This window comes from Alligator mississippiensis, chromosome 6 (assembly GCF_030867095.1).
Source record: "Alligator mississippiensis isolate rAllMis1 chromosome 6, rAllMis1, whole genome shotgun sequence".
Taxonomy (NCBI): domain Eukaryota; kingdom Metazoa; phylum Chordata; order Crocodylia; family Alligatoridae; genus Alligator; species Alligator mississippiensis.
The window spans coordinates 84,915,435-84,936,393 of NC_081829.1; the positions used below are offsets into that span (position 1 = coordinate 84,915,435).

A 20,959-nucleotide genomic window follows, 5' to 3' on the forward strand; every position below is an offset into this window, starting at 1 on the left:
TACCTGTACTTAGACCACACATTTAATGCCCATGACATCATTTGACCAAAAAAATTGCAATATTCACAGAAACCATGCTTGGACTATAGACCATATCTCAATTGTGAAGGTAAAAATCTCTGTGTTATTTACATTACGGTATTGCTCACATTACTCAGCTGGGAACCCACTGTCAGCCCAAATAGATGCATAATGGCTTCTTCCATAAGGAGGTTTAAGGACAGAGCCCCACAAAAGATTGTTTACATGGCTAATGGCCAACACCTTGCTTCTATCACAAGTTTTCCATCTCCCACACTAAATGGAAAGGCACTTCTCTTTGACCTTACTTTCTTTAAAACCAATGTGTATGTGTGTATTATTATTTTTTTAATTGCAAACAAAACACACCTCTGCACACCAGTAGAGGGAGGACGGGATGAAAGAATGAAACTTTTGGTAGATGATAGTCACTTAGTTTAATGACGCACCGGAAAACATTCAGATGCTACAGCAACAAACATGATACAAAACAGGCCACATCATGAACCACGTCCCTTTCCCAATCACAGCCAGCCAATATTGTACGCAGTAAAGAACCAATATTATGAAGGTACTGAATACATTACAACTGGTTTCTCTTCTAATTTAGCATCTAGAACAAGGCCACCATGTAACCGCATAGTCAAGCCTACACCATCAGTGGTCTGTGCACCACCATTCAGGAACCTCTACTGTCAGGAAATTGTAAACTGCAACTGTGTTTCTGAAACTGGTGGCATATAATAAAATGAAAAGAAGTGGGGAAAAAATAATGTACAAGTGGATGACTAGCATCATAACGTGCCATATGTGAGCAGACAAAGTTAAGAAACCGTATCTGCAGAATGCAAGTACTAGACTTTGTTCCCTTTCGCTGTTTATCTTGGATTCTGTTGTAGCATGTGGGAAATGAAAAAAAATGAAGTGGCTTTGGCTTACTGGCAGTGGAAATAAGTGCATCAAGAAATGGTTTGAGACAGACACGACACATTCCAAAGTAAAACATCTTACACAAGGTAAAATGAATGACACCAGAGAAGAAAATATTGTAGAATTATTTTAATAACACTAGGAAAAAAGATCATAGTATTAAAAATTCTGCATGGATTCTGAAGAGAAGTTTATTCAGTTTTTGGGGTTTCCTGTTTACAAGCCATTGTTCCAACTATTTGTTGTTTTTTTTTTTTAATTTAAAAACCAACAATCCTATTACAAAGGTATTTCCAGTTAAAGTAACAGCTAATCTATAAATATCTGAATACCACAGCACACATTGTGTGCATGGGTTTTCTTTACATCTTAGTTGAAATAGTGATAAACCTATCACGCACAGGAAAACAAAGGTTGATTTTTTTAAGCAGCAGCAGATGTAAAAGCCAGAAAAGAATATATTGCATACATAAAATACAAAAGGAAAATTATCATTTGCAGTATGTGACATAACATGGGTTTTGCATCTTAAACCTATTGAAAAGTAATTTTTGGCCAATACTAATCCACTGAACAAGCAGAATGTTGGGCAAAAGTCTAATGTTTCCTGTACCAGCACAGAGATAATGGAGGCAGTCCATTGGTGTTAAAAGAACATGAAATCCAGCTCATGTTTCTAGTTAAGGGTCAATTTCTTCAGGAACCACTGTTACCATAATATCTTCATTGCCTCTGCGTACAACCATGTTCAAAGTACTGTCCTTTTTAATAATGTCACTGACATCATTGGCTGAGATTATTGCCTGTCCATTGATGCTTATAATCACATCGTTTTCTTTCAGGCCACCACTAAAATATAAAAGAGGGATGTGTTATTGAAGTTTCCATTTTCTCCTCCTTGTAATGCAACTGAAAGAGAACTGAAGTGCCATAAGCCACTAGGAATGGCAGTCAAAGGATTAGATTCAATTGACATACAGAGAAATATGGCAGACACACAATAGCAGGCTGGACAAGTTATGTGGTGATACATTATTAGCATATGGTGCTAAATCTCAGGTGGTAAGCATAACATTATTGAAACCCCTACAGTAACATTTGCAAGTGTATTTATGCATTTTTCATTAGGATCCTAGATACCAAATCAGCATAGAAGACCGAGGCAAATCTGTAAGGTTTGGGGGGTTTTTTAAAGGTAGTTAAGGGGGTTTTGTTTCAATTTTTTTTGTTTTGATCATAAATGGTAAAAGCAATTCAAGCTGCACACTGCATTTACACGTATTTCAAGATATAGATATATAGATCAAATATCCCACACTGCTCTCTATGATATAGTACAATCTCATTATAACAAACCTTTATAATAACCCTGCTCTTCCCTTTTTAACGTTTCCAACAGCAGGAACTGATTTTTCTTATTGGTATGATGCAGCAAATTGATCAATCCTATCATAGCAAACACCTTCTGTTAATGAACTTTTCTCCTAGTCCCACGAGGGTTTGTTATAATAGGTTATATCAGAGTTGGAGCACCCGTATGATTTAAAACTAAACTCGAATAACATTCGCAGGCATTTAATACATAGATTTACCACACAGAAATGCAGGTTGTTCCACCCGTTATTTTCTAGCAGTAGTTTTCTGAAGCCTCAGTTATGTATCAGATTCTTTCATGCCATGTGCTATAAGAACAGGCCAAAAGAGAGAATCCCTTGCCAAACAGCATACCAAAGTAAAACAAAGGACAATAGCAGAAAACAGTATAGAACATATTCCTTCTACTAAAGGTCTTTCATGCTCTGCACTGGGTTCCTCTTGTATTTGTTATATAAAAGCTAGCCAAGACTGCTGCTAGTCCTGAGGGATGGGGTAGGAGCAGGGAAGCGGAGACACTGTACATACCTTCTGGGCTTGCCCTGTCTTGCATGAAACTCTGGCTCCGAGTCATGGAAATACTAACCCAAGTAACCAGATGAGACATGATTCAGCCCTTGAGCAGCATCCTTTTACACAACCACAAAATATTCATAGGCCTTTTCCACCCACAGATAAATGCTTTACAAAAGCTTTGGTCAACATTTTCAAACAACTAGAGATCTCCAGTCCCTTACTTGAAGGGCCTTAAATGAGCATGCGTTTCAGAGGTCGGTCAGGTGATCTGTATTTTAGGAAAACAGATCCCTTTAGAGAGCCAAAAGTTGGACAGTCCAGCTCAGTCCATCTGGAATTGTTGGTCTCTCTATATAGATAACAGAACCTGCCTCTCTTCCTCTAGCTCTCAAGGGGTTCATCTACAAATGCTATTAATTTGTAGTAGACTTACTGCACAGTAAAAATACTGCGCAGTAAGCCTGCCCAGGAGCTTATTTACACATGTTCCCTCTTCGGAGTAGATCTGCTCCCAATGGGAGCAACCCGGTACAGGGCTGCAGCAGCCAGGGGGAGCTCCAGGCTCCCTCTGGGTGCCAGCCGGGGGGCTGGCATGGAGCACAGGGCCAGTCCCCATGTGCACAGGGCCAGGAGAGCCCTGTCGGCTGCAGCAGCAGCAGACATCTCCCGACCCGGTACGTATCGGGAAGGATCCTGATGCGCATGGGGCCAGGAGAGAGCTGCTGCTGCAGAGCTCTCTTGTCCCATGCACATGGGGACAAACCCTGTGCCCAGCAGGGCTTCCCAACACAGCTTGGGGTTGGCGAGGACCTGTCCTGGTCTGGGGTTGGCCGGGGCCTGGTCCGGGGCAGGTCCCAGTCAACCCCAGGCTGCATTGACTGCTCTGCACAGACCAGGGCTGGCCAGGTCCTGTCCTGGTTTAGGCAAGGTCCCAGCCAGCTCCAGGCTGCACAGAGACTGCTCTGCACAGCCTGAGGCTGGCTCGGACCTACCCCTTACCATGCAGCTCTTTCACAGCCCCATGCCCTGATCTGGCAATCAAGGCACGGGGCTGGGAAAGAGCTGTGAGAGAGGGACAGGTCCCAGCCCCCTGCATTGATCTGCTGCTGAGGCAACTAGCAGCAAGCCCCCGGCTAGGTGGGGATCCAGGGGCTCGCTGCTAGCTGCCCCGCCGGTGGGACAACTCCCTGCCTCCCTCGGCTGAGTGAGGATTCCCCATCCAGCCAGGGGCTCACTGCTAGCTGCCCCACCACTAGCTCCCCAGTCCCAGTGCTGCTCAGCTCCCTGCTCCTGTGGGGAGCCTGGATCCCCACAGTGCCAGGATGGGGAGACGAGGGGGAGAGAGCAGAGAGGGACCCCTCCCCAAGCCGAACGGCTCCTGGTTTCTGCAGGGAGCCAGGAGCTGAGCAGCACCAAGACTGGGCCCCCTGCTTGTGTGGCGGACTGGGAGCAAACCTGCTCCCGGTCAGCATCTACATAAGCCCTACTGTGCAGTATCTGCTGTGGGGCAGTTAGCAGTATCTACTGTGCAGTTAGTGTAATACATGTATTTACAGGTTAGTCTACTGTGCAGTAAAGCATCTTGTACAGACATACCCCAAGAATGGTATAAGCCTTACGGCAGCAAGAACTATTTGAACAACCTGTCCTGGTGAAAAAAGCAACCTTAATCATCCGATTTTCTGTGCAGTATACAAGGATGAATAATATTTAATTTCAGGGTAATCCTTTACTTATCAAATATTCAGATTCTGAGCTTGTCTTCATGACCTAAGATTTATTCAGTCTCAGATTTCTTCTTTTCTGCTTCTCTCTTTCCTACTATTTCCATTTTCACAGTCTAGGACTTCTGCATTCCTTAAAATGTAGTCTCACCCCAAGTTAAATCCAGTGTTATCCCCATGTCAAACAGGCACATTTAGAAATAGCACACTGAAGAACTAAATTCATCTTGCACTAAGTGACTGTTATATTGTGGCTATTTATTAGCTAGATATTAGTGCTAGATACTTTGCACACAGGCCATCAAAAAAATGCCAACGAGTATTAGTTCAAATTTGTTTTATGCCTACATGCCTCTAATACTAACCATGCTGCTTTGACACTATGATAACTTTTGCTCTTGTCCTATAATAGCTCCGGTTTCATGATCTTGATAAGTTTTTTCCTCTTCTACCCAAAATGCCAAGTAATTAATTGATTCATAAGAATTAAAATGCTCATGAAAAATAACAGAAATATTCTGATGATTGGAGATTTCTGCCAGTAAAGAGCACAGAACATGGGCAGTAGTGGCATATCTCCCACACTTCCAGACCAACATGCCTAAACCAATTTAAGCATTAAATGTTGTGATAGCTAAATTTATCCTTTTACTTAGTGTGAAAGGATAAATTAACTATCACAACCATTTAATGCTTAAATCTTAAACTCTAGGCTGAGATTTGTGACAAGAGTTTCACTGCAATATTCATGTTGTAATATTGGTGGCTGCCCGTGAAATACTTAACTGAAATCACCGTTTTAATCTAACAGTTATCAGATTGTAATCTGGTTACTTTAGAAACTTAATTTAGATGTGAAAGCTTCTTATTACTAATTCCTTAAACAGGTGGTGTTGGCTGTGTTGAAAGAAAATCTTTTAACTTACGCTTCAGCTGGTGTATCTGGTATTATTTCTATAATATAGGCTCCAGAAATAACATCAGGAAAATCTTTATGGTGATCCTTCAGCTCTTTAGCTTTGCTGAAAGAAGTAACAGTGACATTAATATATTTTGACAAAGGGTCATGTAATTTCTGTTTACTAATGTATGATATAAAAACTGAAGTGACATATATTGCAATGCAGTTCAATTTCTAAGGCTCAACAGTGTTTTAAGAACTATTAAACATTTTGAAGCATAAAGATTTCTTGGTACAAGAGTTTGTTTGCTTTGTTTCATTTTTACTGGCAGTCATTTCAATACTTGCAAGAAAACAAAAACTTAAAACACCGACCCATTACTTTAAATTTTCAGGAGTAACTCCTTGCAAAGCACATTACAATAAAGCACTTACTGGGTAACAAAGGCAAAACAGTAATGACATCCAGATTCAAGAGAAAACCCACAAAGATTTATACCCATCACAGTTAACACAGTTTTGGCTACTCTTAACTAGACATCCAGAAACAGCTGCAAAGTTTAAGGCTTCCTCTACATATTAAAGATACCGGAAACCCTCACTATTTGTGGGTTCGGCATTCACCGTTTCAAATATTCGCGAATGCTGAACCCGCTTCTTAAATAAACTTAAAGGAGCTCCTCAGGAGCTCCACACTTGCTGCCACCAGGCTCCTGCTGCCGCCGCCAGGCTCCGGTAGTCACCAGAGCAGCCGTGCTCACCTCCCCATCCCCCCAGCTGCCAGGGGCACTGAATTCATGAACACAGACGGTGTTCATGAATGCAGTGCCTTATTCACGGATTTTGTCATTTGCGGGGGATACGAGAACGTATCCCCCATAAATGGCGAGGGTCGCCTGTATTGTGCAATGAACTAGTTAACTGTGCAATTACCTTGGCTAAGTACAGACAATCAAAAAGCCAAAGGTTTAATCAATTCAGCTGTCACAGATTAGTTTAAGCTGTGTAGACAGAACTAATAAGCAAGTTAAGACATTCACTTTGGTTCCAGAAATGCAGCCATGTGCCTACAGTGGCCCAGGCCAGATGCTAGAGAAACCTAGAGCACACCTCCCTGCCCTGCTGGAGCAGACAGCTTGGGCCAAGGGTAGCCCACCCACCCTGCAAGGAGGAGCTTATGGGGGAAGTGCAAAGCATCCTGAGGGGCTGGGGGACCATGAGTTAACTTAAATCTGGAGGGAATCTGGGACAGAAGTTCAATAAACTGATGTAACCTAAATCAGTTAAGTATGATACTACATCTATCTAGGTTTATCTTAAACCAGTTTTGGCCATTTTGAAAGCAGCTTATGTGCACTGAACTTACGTTGTGTTACAGATTCAAACCAGTTTCCAATCACTTATACCAGTTTATGTGTAATTTTTGTACTGAGCCCTTGAGACTAGCTAGCATGCTATAAAAAGCTCCAAACAGCTATAAAATTAGATCTCAAAAATGTGTACTAACCTTATAGCTGGTTGCTATTGAGCTTTAATTTACATGTGTAGCTGGGACTCTGTCAGCCAATGGGGATCCCAGCTGCAGGGTGCACCATGCCTGGCCAGAGCTGGGAGTTCCACAACTAACAGGACTTTCAACCCCAGCAACTGCCGCAATCACAGCCTTGAGGGTGCGTGAAACAGGCAGCCCTGACCCTGGGTTCCCCCTGCACTAGCAATAAGGCATGATGGGATCTAAGGCACAATCCCACAATCGTGCCTCTTGCCATGCATGCGTGGCATGGCAGAAGAAGCAATTGGGCAGATCACACGTTAGATCCCACCGCACTTTTACCTGTACATGTAAAGTGGCCCTAAGAAACACGGCTTGTGTTCTGGCAAGACCACATGTGTTACTCAAGTCTTGCTAGGGCAATTTTTATCTGAATGGAGTGAACCAACAGGACCTGACAGAACCACCAGTTTCAGTGATCTGGTCCCATTAGTCAGGTATACTGTAATCTTACAATACCTTTTTGGTCCCTCCAAAGAGCCATAAAAATTGCACTCAACTTCCAAGCAAGACTGACCTACATTCACACCCCCTACATCCTGACTTCTGTATTTGCCATGCTTTTGCCCATGCATTATAAATACCAGGGCAACATCTTTTTTAGTGCAGTTTTTATTTTAGTGTTTTTATTTCATTTACCCCTTTCGGTCCTTTCCTGGGTTATTTGTTTTCCCTGCAAGATTTTACAAAGACAATAGCAGCTTGCAGTGTTTATCTATAGTTACTGATTTATACTCATGGGAAAAAAAGCTGTATTTTGTTACTGAACCTGAAAACCTGCAGTTGATTTATATGTGGGGTTACCTTATAACTGGATCAGTATGGTATATATGCAGTTAGGTGGTATGATTCATAAAGATACAATAGCCCCTGCTTTCCCCACCTAAACCTCACAATAGATCCATGTGGATCATCATATGTAGCATTCCCCCAGGGCCGAACAGCAGTTGTTTAATACTCTTTCTTGTGGCCTTTTTGGAGAAAGCAGTGGTGTTATTAAAAATGGCTTCCATGAAGATCCATTGAAGGTTTCATGGCATGTTATAGTCACAAGCATAAAAAAGACAGCCAAGTACTGGCAGAAATATCAGCAGGGTCTACAGAAGGCCAAATTCTGAAAACTTATCTATGAAGGTCTCCTACTGTTACTGTGGAGATTAGTTTGCTCACAATACACAAATAGCCATATCCAACTAAATATATGGATAAATGAAAAACTGACCATCTCTACTTACCTAGGAGTGAGCGACATCATCCGTATGCCAATGTACTTCTTCTTCGTTACAGCTTTCCCTGGTACCAAGAAAAAAAGAAAACAGCCTTGACAGGAAGCACTGTGGGTCTCGAAGATAAAAAAATATTTTTATTTTGGTTCTCTAACACATTACATATACATTTTCAAACACATAGTACAATACCTTTTGATTGTCTGTCATGGGATTCAGTTAAAAACTTTTTAATTTTATCAGATGGAATTGCAAAGGAGATTCCAGCTGTCACTTTTAACGTGTTAATCCCAATCACCTCACCATCCTGGAGAAATAAAAAAAAAAAGATATTTTAGGAAGCATGACAAGCCATAGAGAAATAACGTAAGGGAAGAGTTCTTACATGTAGTAACAAAAAATGTACCTGCAAAAAATTACTGTAGACTATTTTTAAACTGTATTTCTCCATTAAGTTTCAAGCGTTCGTTTTACTTTAATTTTCAAGTTTAAACTAAAAAAAACAAAACAAACAAACCAAAAAAGCTATTCCCTGAACTCACAACCAGCAGGATCTTATTGTATAGTTGTTTCCATTGTTTGCAATTCATTCCAGGGGTGTTCACTGGGGGATACTCTACTAGTCAGCATTTAAGATGATGAGGAATTACTTTGCGACTCAGTATTTCTGATGAACAACAGTTAATCAACACCAGAAGCTTTTCCTAGGTATGAAAGTTGTGAGGAGGAGTTCATGGAGAAGGAGTTATCAGGTCCCAGATGGAATTTCTAGAAAGAGAGACATCCCGCCATGGCCAAGAACCTGATGGTCAGTGGTAGCACTCAGCTGAGACGTAGGAACCCCAGAATCAAACTGATGGTCAGGCTCAGGCAGACCTTCATCACTGATTTAGAGTCAGTCTCTTTGATCTCTCCTGTTGGAACAGTTTCATCTTGTGAAAATAATTAAATCTTCACTGGGCCACAGAGATGGATTAATTCTACAGCCAACTGTCAGGACAAGGCCCTTGGATGCAAAACTATGACAGCACAAGGACCTGAATATGCACATCCCAGATGACTGCTCTAAATCTGTGGGGGGCCAGCTATTTTGGAAAGCGTGCTATACATTAGCCCTGCCACCTCCCTACATGCTACTCCTGTCCCTTTCTTGTACCTGATCTGCTGCTCTGCCTTCTGCTCTCTGCCCAGTGCTCCCTGCATGATTATGTGCTCTGCTCCTTGCCCTATCTGCCACCTGCCATCTATCCCCTCCCCGGTCCACTACATGCCACACACAGACTTCAGAATTCATGCTGATTTAGAGCAGGGTGGCCATCCCTGCTCTAAATCACCTGGCTGCGCAAGACCCCTTGTGCTATGTTATCTAGTAGCATTCACATTTGGATTTGTGAGAAGATGATGTCCATCTGTAGGGCACAGTCTGGCAATCAGTACAATGTCAGTAAGAAGGATGAGATTTATTAAAACAAATAATATAACATTCAATCCAAGGCGAGCCTGCTCCCCAGCACTGCTTGTTGCTAAGGCTATAGCAAAAGAAGTTTTAGCTGGAAAAAGCGGTTTCCACACACCCAAATTTTTGTTTTGGAATTTCAAGGAAGTTTCTCAGTGGAAACAAAATAATCTGAAAGCCAGCATTTCCTATGAAGCAGAATTTCTGCTCCCAAAGTCCAGCTGTCCCTAGATACCTAGTTGAAGGCTGCCAAGTCTAATACTTGTTCCTTTGTTTTCAACCAAACCTTGCTCACTCGCTCGCTCTCAGCAACCCAGCTCTAAAACGTAGCTTTTTCTTGAGTTTGCTAGCAACTGTTTTCGAAGAGGGTCAGATAAATTTCAAATTGTAGGCCAGGCCATGAACATCCACTGCCCTGATCCACATTAGGATTCTTCCAGGCTCTCAGAGTGTGGAACTGCAAGGAAGAACCAATCCCACTACCACTGACCTCAACTTCAGGATTCAGTGAGCTTGCCAACAACACAGATTGTAATTAGGGCAATTATCTCACTTATTTTATAAAAATAAAAATATTTTATCATCTTTTACATGTCATATCAGGCATTACACTCATTTTAAAAACAAATGGCAAACACTTTGACTACTGAAATCCAAATACATCCTGTGACTAGCCAAAGCAAACTGAGATGAGTGATTAGTAAGAACCCTGCGATGTTTGTACAGTCACAGCCAGTTAGCAACATCACCGAGCCCCTTTCCTTTGACAAATTTATCTAATAAAAAAAGAATCAAGTTTATGTCAAGCACACACATGTAAAAAGGAATTCTTACCAAGTTCACTAGCGGTCCGCCAGAATTTCCATACTAAAAATAAATAAATAGAAAGGATATATTTTAATATCACTGCATGACTTTACTATAAGCAGAAATTAAAGGCACTTTTGAAATAATCTCCCACTTTCTAGCAGCCATTTAGGATCTTTAAATGTACCCCTTTTTAGTTCAGTTTTCCCGAAGAGCTGGCCTTCCCTTGTCCTGCCACAAACTTAAGAAAACAACTGTGGTTTCTTAGCAGTCCTGCACTAATGATCCAGAGCAGGGCTGTCCAACTTCTAAGCAGCCAAGGGCTGCACACTACACAGGCTGCAATGCTGCAAGCCATGGGGGCCTCCCACCTGCACCATTTACACAGGTGCCCTCCCCCCCCCACTGCTACACCCTGTGCAAAGACAGCTCAGGGAACAAGTGTTCTGATTTAAAAGCTCATACAGGGCTAACAGTAAGAGAACAAAAAGTATCATTTCATCTTGGTGTAAAAGCAAACTTGGATCCTCAAATTCAAACTTGCTTCTTTAAAAAAAGAAAAAAAAGATGGATTTTTAAAAGGTGTTTGGCAGCCAGAGACTACTTTCACCCTTTCAGTTTATAATAATTTCCAACTGAGGTCAGAAGTTATACATGATACTGTTCAAGACTTTAAAAAAAAATAATTAAATACCGCTGCATGGCTGCTTTCCATATTCAGACTGATAAAAGTCCTTTTTTTTTTTTCCAAGAAAATTCATCAACACCCTCTTTCCTTAGGAAAAAATTGTTCATGGACGTGTAGCTAACAGCTGGATCCAGAAATCTAAATTCAATGGAATAAGAATTACACAATTCTATGAAAAAGTGACCTACATTGATAATTGCATCTGTCTGGATGTAGTCCATATCGGAGTTCCGAAGTCCCAATTCTTTGCCTCCGCGTTGAGTGGTACTAACTATCCCAGTAGTCACTGTGTTTTGAAGAGAAAATGGACTTCCAATCGCAACCACAAATTCTCCAGGCCTCAGGTCTGCAGATCGGCCAAGCAGCAAAACTGGTAATTTGCCCTACACGTTAATGATATTAAAAAAGAAGAAAAAAAAAAATTCTGACACAGAGAAAAACAAAACCATTGAAACACGCATACATTGATTTAAACAAGGAAAAAATATACGCAAGCAATATTTCTGTGAACTTTTTAATCTAAGGAGCGTGGCTCTTTAGACTGCAACACTTCTTTTTCAACAAAAAGTACCCATTACATCAAAATCAATTATGGAACAAAAGAACCTCTACACGCAGTTCTCCAAAACAAACATCTGAAGACACTGGGGTCAGAAACATTTCTGACAGCTTCTTAAAATAATTAGCAAACAATTACAGATGGAAAAATGACGTACTGCGTGATACTGAATACTAAAAAGGAAAAATACAGAGAAAAGCTTGAATTAACTAAACGTAGACATGGCTAAAACCGATTCCTACGCTGAGAAGTGACGTGTAAATTCTCCAACCTATAGGTTTTTCTATTGAAAAAGTATAAAAGAAATTAAATCTATCCCTACCCCCTTTAAAGGCAAACTCTTCTTCTGAGGGTCATTGCTAATTAAGGTTTTAAAGCTTTTAATAAGGTTTTATTATAGGCTTTATAGCTCTGGCTTCTCTTCAGATCGCAAAAATCTTTCGCCTTTTACGGTTTATATTATAGTAGTACAGTAGTAGATAGGATCCCCCAGTATACAACCTCCTATTATTTTGGTACCCCATCTCTAACCCAGAATATTTATCCTGAACCAAAGAACTAATCCACAGACATCCATGAAAATCAGCAATTGCAACAAGTATTTCGTTTTTGAAGACTTGATTTTATTCTTCACTGCTTTCAGCGAACCAAGTCCCAGATAGTGCCCCTGGTGAATCAGCTGCATCTTGGCATCACTAGCCTCTCACACCTCACCCTGTAACTTAAAGCCATAGCTCTATCTGCTTCAACCAACATATGTAGGAGTTGGGTTGTAGAGAAAAAAGGCAGGAAAGACAAGTGCAGTGCATTTCCAGTGTGCTGGACAGAAGGATAGGAGTATGTTCCTCCCAGAGTAACAAGCGGGAAGAGACTGAGCTGGCTAGTTCCAGTCCAGAGGGAGCAGAGAGGGACACAGATGATCTCCACAGACAGCAGTCTGAGAAAGTGGCAGAGAACGGGGACTCCTTAGCACCCCACAACTCTCACATAAAAAAGAAGCTTGAAATGGCCGATCAATGTTCATTCTCTTTATTTACCTTCTTATGTCAGTAAAGGTTGCTCGGAAGCCCCCGAACCCCATGCATTATACACAGTACAAAAAGACTACTAACCTCACCAACCCAAAAAAGACCTAGGTCACACTCTTAAGTTCCATTTTGATGCTTTTGATAATGTTACTTATTCTTTAGTTTTCCCAAAAGACATTTTGTATGTGTGGTCCCAATTATATGACCTTTACAAATGTTTAATTCAGGAAGGGTGATCTGATTGCGCTCACTGACATCACTGAAATGCTCACATGCATGAAGTTAGCTGCAGGCATAAGTGCTTGCAGGTCAGGGACCCGGAATTTGGAAATGTGGGCTAAGCTTCACTGATTCCTATAACAGAGTTTAAAAGTGATACTATTAGATGTCAGGATAAGAAAAAGAAAGGCAATGGCCACAGCCAAGTATTAATTAAATAGGTAGGAATAACTAACCAGTCAGGAACACATGGATAACTTGATTTAAGCTTCTCATTCTGTGATGAGTCATCATCCCCACCAATGCACATTATATGGCTCTAAATGTTCAGAACAGGGAAGTGACACTGATTATTTTGTGAGACTCAGCTTTCGATCCCATGAGTGCCTGACTTTCAGATGATGCTTGCCCTGAAATTCTGAGTGTTGAGCCCCTAAAACTTGAGGCATCCAAACAAATCTGACTTCTACTTCTGTGAGTAGCAGAATTTGTTTAGAAATATATTCTATTAGACCAAATATATAGTTAGAAGAGATGTTAAATGGGTTTAGGGGCAAAATATGTCCTTGCTCTGACATTTTTGGAAATTTAGCAACAGCTTCTTTGGAACAAGAGGATGCACAAATTGTCTAATTTAATTATTTTGGATTATGGGTGTAGCTCTTTTGATTCAAGAGCAACAAAATACATGTGCCTAATTTGAAAGGAGTAATAAATGTATATGAAGTTTTAGTATAACCAAATCTACTTAATATCAAGCATGCATTGGTTACTATTACGTAACTTAATAACTTTCAACTTAGTGATAATATTACCTTTGGAAAGCAATAACAGTGATCTATTAACTATGATACAAAACAAAAATTTTAAATGAGTTTAAATTGGGGGGAGGGGGATGAAAAATCAGGAACCAGAACCTTAATAGTTTTCTTTTATTGGCGACTTTAAAAATTAGACAATATAAACTATTAAGTGGTGTTTAGAGACTGGAAGTCACTACAGTGATCCAAACAAAATATACAGAACTCAAAATATATTACTTGGCGTTGTATTACTCAAAAATATTTCAACTGGGGTTGTATTTTATAGAACATGTTCTGGAATGCATCAAATATTTGTCGCATGAAAATAGCACCAATTATGTTAGTCAATATATGGTACGACAAACCACAGTAAAGGTGGTGGTGTCTCAGTTGCCTATGTACTGGAGCTGGACGATCCAAGGAACTAATGAAGAAGTGGGGCTGTATCACTGTTCAGCCACCTGTGACTGCAGCGTGGACCCTCAGACTATGCAATACCTGCTGTTGTGCCCGCTGCTTGAAAGCACCTGTAAAATGAAAGATCTCACAAAGTACAATAAAGGAGCATAAGGATGTGTAACAAAATGGTCAAGTGTAGTGTACAGAAACAAGAAGAGGAATACATAGTACAACATAGATACAAATCACAGACCTCAGTTAATAAGCCAGCTATATCCTTTTATCCAACATCATTTCAATTCTACCAAAAATCTTATTGAGATGAACATACTGTTTTAATAAAACTGATTGCCAAACCCTTAAGACAGGACAAGATGCTCTATGGAAACTTCATCTCCTAGTCTCAAGACAGCAAGACAATAATTAACCAGCTACTGACTACACTGAAACAACTGGATAAGCAACAAAGCACGAGAGAAACTTCCCCTCGTATTTCATCAAATTTCAAGAAACACTTTCAGATGTTGCAGTGCAGTGTAGCTAAATGAACACTGCCTAAGGGCCAAACCAGGGCAGCAAATACAGAAAACCCTGGAATTCACAGAGAACTCCACCAACATAAGATGCAGAAGTTACTTATAAATTTGATTTCTGGTTTCATTGGAAAGCCCAAGATCACACCGAGCAGATAGCCCTGGACAGGACACTGTTCTGTTTCCTCTTTCTGTTACTAGTAGAAGTGCTAGCTACCTCTTTGGAAAATATAAAACAGTTATCATTATTCAGCACACTCCCCCAGATGCCTTATGGCTTAAACAGCATATATTTAAGACTGTTGCTTAGACAGCATAACCCTTCCAGCACAACTCTTCTTTTCAGAGGCACAAGTTTACCCTGGATGTCTCTTTCAAACTCCTGCAGATATAATCTTACTAAAATTTATACTGGTAACAATATACAGCCAAATACTTTGAGGACATGGTGACATTTAAAACTAATATATGCAAGAGATAACTGACAAAAAATATCCTGCAGAGTAAGCAATATTTTCCTCAATCAATAATGGAAAAAAAAAGAACCTGATGTAACCCCAACAAAATGTATTTAGTGTTTGACTTACATAAACATTTGTGTTGCCAGAATTGCATTTGGCAGCAGGAAGAAAAGGCATGAACAATCTCTGACTAATGCAATTATTTTTGATCGTGCTGAGTGTTCAAGCCTGGGCCTATATTAGTTAAATTTCAGTTCAAAGTCCAACACTGTATGGATTGGCTGTGGATCATTTATGTGATTCAACATGCCTTCTGGAAAGAGTTAGGCTAACCTTTCATTTGCTTAAAACAAAAAAATCAACTGTAAAAATGTCCTCGCTCTAATATATTATGAAACATCATTTTGAAAACCATGTGCTGTCTATACTGGATGTTTCTGTAAGAAACTAGTAGTATCTCAAGAAAAAGGTTTTTGAACTAATGTTCTGTAACTACAAAAGTAACCTATTCATTTATCATGGTCATTGAAGGGAGACTGAAGTTACATTCATTTATGTCAATATTGAATTTTTAAAGTTAATGTGGAGTTGTGTGGGCCTCAAGGAACTCTTTGTAGGATCAGAAACAGGGAAAGGTACCCAGAGTAAAAATTTCAAGTGCGTCAGTGATTTAGGAAACTAGGAAGCAAACTAAAGTCAATGGGACATGTATGCTTTCCTGACCTTACTGCCCATATCTATTTTCTCAGTAAGCCATCTTTATATTTCTGGTGTTCAAGGAAAGCTTTACAAGCAGCCAAGTCAGACTCTTTCCAGTTTGTCCACTTCCTTCTTGAAGTGTGGGGCCCACAACTGGATTTTACTGAATTTCATCTGGTTGATGCAGACTATTTTTGCAGTCTATCCAGGTCATTCTGGATCCTAGCTCTATCCACCAAAGCATCTGCAACTCCACCCAACTTGGTGTCATCTACAAATTTGCTAAGTGTACACTCAGTCTCATTACCCAAATGATTACAAGAATATATTAAACAGTACCAGACCCAAGACCTCTAGGGAGCCCTACTTGATACTTGCTCCCAACTAGACATTGAGCCATTGATGCATCTACATTGGGTGCATCTACATCTTTATTAATGCACCCTAGTTACTACTAACTAAATGCACAGTAACTTGCGCTACCATGCAGTAGCTCCAGCGCACATTTTTTTGGTGACACTTACTGCATAGTAGTTTAATAACACTGTGCTGTGTTATTAGGCTACTGCGCAGTGTTATTAGGCTACTGCGCAGTAAACATCTCGTGTAAATGCACCCACTGAGTCTGATGATCCAACCTGTTTTGTATCCACCTTACAGTAATTTAATCTAGTCTTTATTTCCTTAGGCTGTTAATGAGATACCATGGGAGCCAGTGTCAAAACATCTTAATGAAAGTATATCACATTCACTGTTCTCCTCCAATCCAGAGACAATATCATTTTATCAGAGAGCAAAATCAGGTTGGTCAGACATGACTTGCTGTTGGTGAATCCTTGCTGGCTGTCCCTGATCACCTTGTTCTCTTCTACATGCTTCACAAGAGATTTCTGAAGGACTTGCTCCATGATCTTACCAGGTATCAAGGTAAGGCTGACTAGTCTGTAAATCCCAGGATTCCCTTTTTCTGTTCTTAAAAATGGGTCTTTTTTTACAATCATCTTAATAAATGGAGATTTTCCCTGAATTTTCCAATCATCCAGGGCCTCTTAACTAATACAGAGATTTTTCCTTAATTTTTACATAAGAACTATTATAGCACCAGGATGCTATAACAACAAACAGAACATCAAGCTAGCCTATCAGAGACTATAGATCTGCCATGATGATTAATTAGAAGCCTAAATGAACTAATATGCCATGCAGCATAATGCAGTGCATAAAGCACAGGGCTAGAAGCCAGAAACTTCCAACCCCAGCTCTGCCAATGACTCACTGTGTGGCCTTCAGCAATTCATAAACCGTTCCTTCCATTTTTCCTCCTATTATCTCTCAGGGGTGTTATATATAAGGATCACAACATAAAATAAATCTGAAAGCCGGCAGGGCACAAACAAGAGAAATATGCCTAAACATGTAAAACCATAATCAGAGCCTGATTCGCTGTTTACCCTTTGTCATGCAAAGAGCCAACAGTTGGCAATAGCACCATAGGCATTTTTCACTTCAAAGTCTTTACATTTTAAATATGGATTTGCCCTATAAACCCTTAAGCTAGGGACAGACATTCAAAAAGCCTAAGCCTGAATTGATTCAATCTTGCAGGTTAGTCTAACCTGGCTAGGTTAAATCAGTTTGTAACAGCACAGAGATCCCAGAAATGCAGGCATATGCCTGCAGTGGCTTAGGCTAGAAGCTGCGGGGTGCTAGAGCAACCCTCCCTTCCCTTCTACAGCACTGAGATGAGGGGAGCATGGCCGGGCCCCAGCAGGGAATTGATAACTCAGTGTTTACCAGCCCATTAAGAAAACAACAGAGGGACATTACTAGCTATCTGTTGATTTTTGCCTTTGTCCCATCTGCCACAGCACAGACCATAGCCAGCAGGTGGTCTGCTAGCTAATGCTGAGAGGTGTCTGTGTAAGGCAGAGGGAACAGGGAATCCTTGCTTAGCAGGGAGTGGGGAGAGGAGGGAGGGAGCAGGGGAAAGCCAGGCAGATGCCTGCAGTCTCTGCCAAGCTGCAGCCAGGGAGCAGAGGGGAAGGGCCAGCTCTGCTGTGCAGCAGAGAGCCCCACCCAGTCCAGAGAGCATGCCAGGATGCTGGGGAGTCTGGATTATCTTAAAGCAGCAAGGGGTCTGGGACAGAAATTGTATAAATCAGTTTGACCCAAATGAGTTAAGTCTGATACTACATTCAACCAGGTTTATCTCAAACCAGTTTCAGCCATTTTCAAACTGGTTTATGTGTACTGAACATGGGTTCTGTTACAGGTTTAAACCAGTTTCTGATCACTTAAACTGGTTTATGTGTAATGTCTGTCTAGCCTCAATGCACACAATTCCAAGCACTACTAACACAAGTTTAGGTGGAATTCATGAGCTATTCAGCTGCAGCAATGCTACAAAAGTCTAGACCAAGTATTAAAGAACTATGTACCAAGCAGAGCCAGATACTCAGCTGGTGTGAGTTAGTAAATGCAGATATGGCAGCTGAGTCAACGGAGATTTGCCTATTTGCATCTGCTAAGGATTCTGGCCTGAAACTACAGAAACTATGTTCCTTTTCTGAAACTACAGAAAAGGGACTTAGCTAGACAAACTGCAACAACCACAATCAAAATCTGGCTTCTGCACTGAGATGACAGTATATTTCAGAACAAATTTACACTGAATTGCAAATCTCTGCAAACATTTCACATATTCTTAAAAAGAAATCCTCTATTAGACCAAGTCTGTGAACAATTTGTAAAAAGGACAAGTATTGTAAAATATGCCACTGTGACCCATTAAAATATTGATATTTTCTTAAAACATAAGAGAACCAATACTGTAACAGGAGCACAACTACAGCCAGCATACTACAAGAAAATTGACTGAACAGAAATGCAGGTTCAGTATCCAAGCCAGTCATATCAATACAAAATAAGAAAGAAAAAGGAAAGGTTAAGACCAGAGTCCTGAAGGAGAAAAGGGCATGAAATGGGTGAAGCTAAATGGAAGACAGAAATAAATTGGGAAAAGATAAATACTGAGATATACAGATTTTTTTCCCTGTTACTGTATTAAAAAAAGCTATCAGGAAAATTATAAAACATAAAAATGATTCCATTTAGATTTAAATTTAGCTTCTCATAAAAGGCTATTTTGCTTAATATTCTAAGTATTTCCAAGTACAGGCTCAAATATAACATCTTGCTTGTTCAGTGCTTTCCCAAAGTAAGCCTTCAGCAAAGAAAGTACTTTAATGATATTTTCATACAAAACCTTTCATTCCTGCTTTCAACATATAGGAAAACCTCATCTCGGCTGAAACACTGAAGAAGCCACACTGTCCCTTCTTAAATGTATAGTCTAAGACAGGGGTTTTCAACCGGGGGGTATGCGTACCCCTGGGAGTACCTGGGATGGCCTAAGGGGTACTCAGCAGCGGGCACCACCACTTCTGCTGCCATGTCACCGATTGGCTGCAGGGGGGACCCCACCCCGGCCGGATGCTGGGGGACCCCCCCCAATCAACTGGCTGCTGGGAGACTCCTGCCTTCTCTACCGGCCACCGGGTGTACACTCGCTCAAAAAGGTTGAAAATCCCAGGTCTAAGAATTCAACCAGAAAAGGAATTAAATATTCTAAGTACAGCTCAGGGTCTTAATAACAACGATACTAACAAAAGGTGGATCCCTCCAGTGGCAGTAAGCATACACTCTGCCAACCTATAAGGGCACTGTTTCCTGCATTTTTCTCCTTTGAAAGAGACAGTCTGGGTTCTTCTCCTTAAAATGAGTAGCCCAGACTTTACTGCATTTGTCTGTGGCAAATGGAAAACCCAGATCCCTGATCAGGAGTCAAATCCTGCCAATGAGACAAAGCCTAAGTAACTAGTGGCAAGAAGGAATGAGAATCCTTAGCCCAGCTTGGGCATGTTTTCCTATGTTGCCATGTCATAGCTGCTAACATAGGATGGGGGTGAGTGGCCCATGTTAAGCGTCCATGCAGGAGTTCAGCTTTTCTGGAAAGATCATCTAATGATCTTCATCATTAGAACACACTTCTTGTTGCTCAGCTTTACTTTTCCTCTGTTATGCTAACCCTGCTTCTCTTTAGACCACCATAAAAGCTTCTTTCCTTCCTTGGTGTTTGCAGTTTCCAAATACCAGGAGGCAGCTGGAATCAATCTGGTTTTTATTTAAGCAAGGTGTAAATATCTGACTTGCAACACATTTCCAAATACAATTCTTCTAACTCTTCAGTAATTTTAGTCTTTGGAGTACTCTCCAATTTGATAACTTTCTCTTTGAGAGAGTTTTATTCTGGCTTTACTATCATCAGTGCACATGGGATGAACTACCACTTCACTGGTCTTTGAATTGATCTCTGACTTTGCAGCCCAGAGGATAATCACACTGTATCATTGGATCAAGACTGCCTCTTATAGCCCTTACATCTTTTCCAGCAGTACTATTTTCCAGGACTCCTTCCCAGAATAACCATTATCTGTGTTCAGAAATATCTTCTTAAATATTATATAATTATATGGTCAGGGGGTTTTCTGGGATTGTCTCTGACACTACTGCCTGCTTTCATACTTTCCCAATGTACTGCATTTAATCACAGAAATTCTTATGAAATGCAAGGGTTCTCGTCTCTGAACTGCAACAAATAAACGATTATGCTCCTCTTCCCGGCACGTGCTATTTTTCATGGACTTAAAAGTTCTTTTCAGTGGAACAGGAGGGTGGGTCAGTGGAAACCAGTTCGTTCTACTGATGCCTACAATTTAATCTCTTATTTAATTTCCAATTCCATTCAGAAAAGCCGAATTACTTCAAGCAGCCTGTCCTCAGCCAGTAGACCATAGCTGAGAGGAAAATAGTATGCACGCCCCTGCAAGAACTGCTTTAGGGACACTGAGGGGCAGTCTAGACTCATACTTCATAACTTCATGTCTTCCAGCACACAGGCATATTTGCGTCTTTTCAGATCTTCCCTTAAAATGCTTGCACCAAACATGAGAAATTGTTCTTTGTCTTTAATGACATCTTCAACTAATTTCTCTAAAGGAAGT

At 40.7% G+C, this 20,959-nt stretch overlaps 1 protein-coding gene across 1 annotated transcript in view; it reads right to left on the reverse strand.

Moving 5' to 3' along the window:
* Nucleotides 1–1,065: 1,065 nt before the first annotated feature.
* HTRA1 (HtrA serine peptidase 1) overlaps nt 1,066–20,959 on the reverse strand; it is a 58,385-nt gene continuing 38,491 nt past the window's right edge. The window contains exons 4-9 of the mRNA XM_059730058.1: nt 11,384–11,578; nt 10,535–10,567; nt 8,437–8,551; nt 8,254–8,311; nt 5,492–5,587; nt 1,066–1,800 (exon numbers count right to left, since the gene is read on the reverse strand). Of these exons, the coding sequence (XP_059586041.1) occupies nt 1,632–1,800; nt 5,492–5,587; nt 8,254–8,311; nt 8,437–8,551; nt 10,535–10,567; nt 11,384–11,578 (666 nt within the window). The 3' untranslated portion in view covers nt 1,066–1,631. The remainder of the gene's footprint in view (nt 1,801–5,491; nt 5,588–8,253; nt 8,312–8,436; nt 8,552–10,534; nt 10,568–11,383; nt 11,579–20,959) is intronic.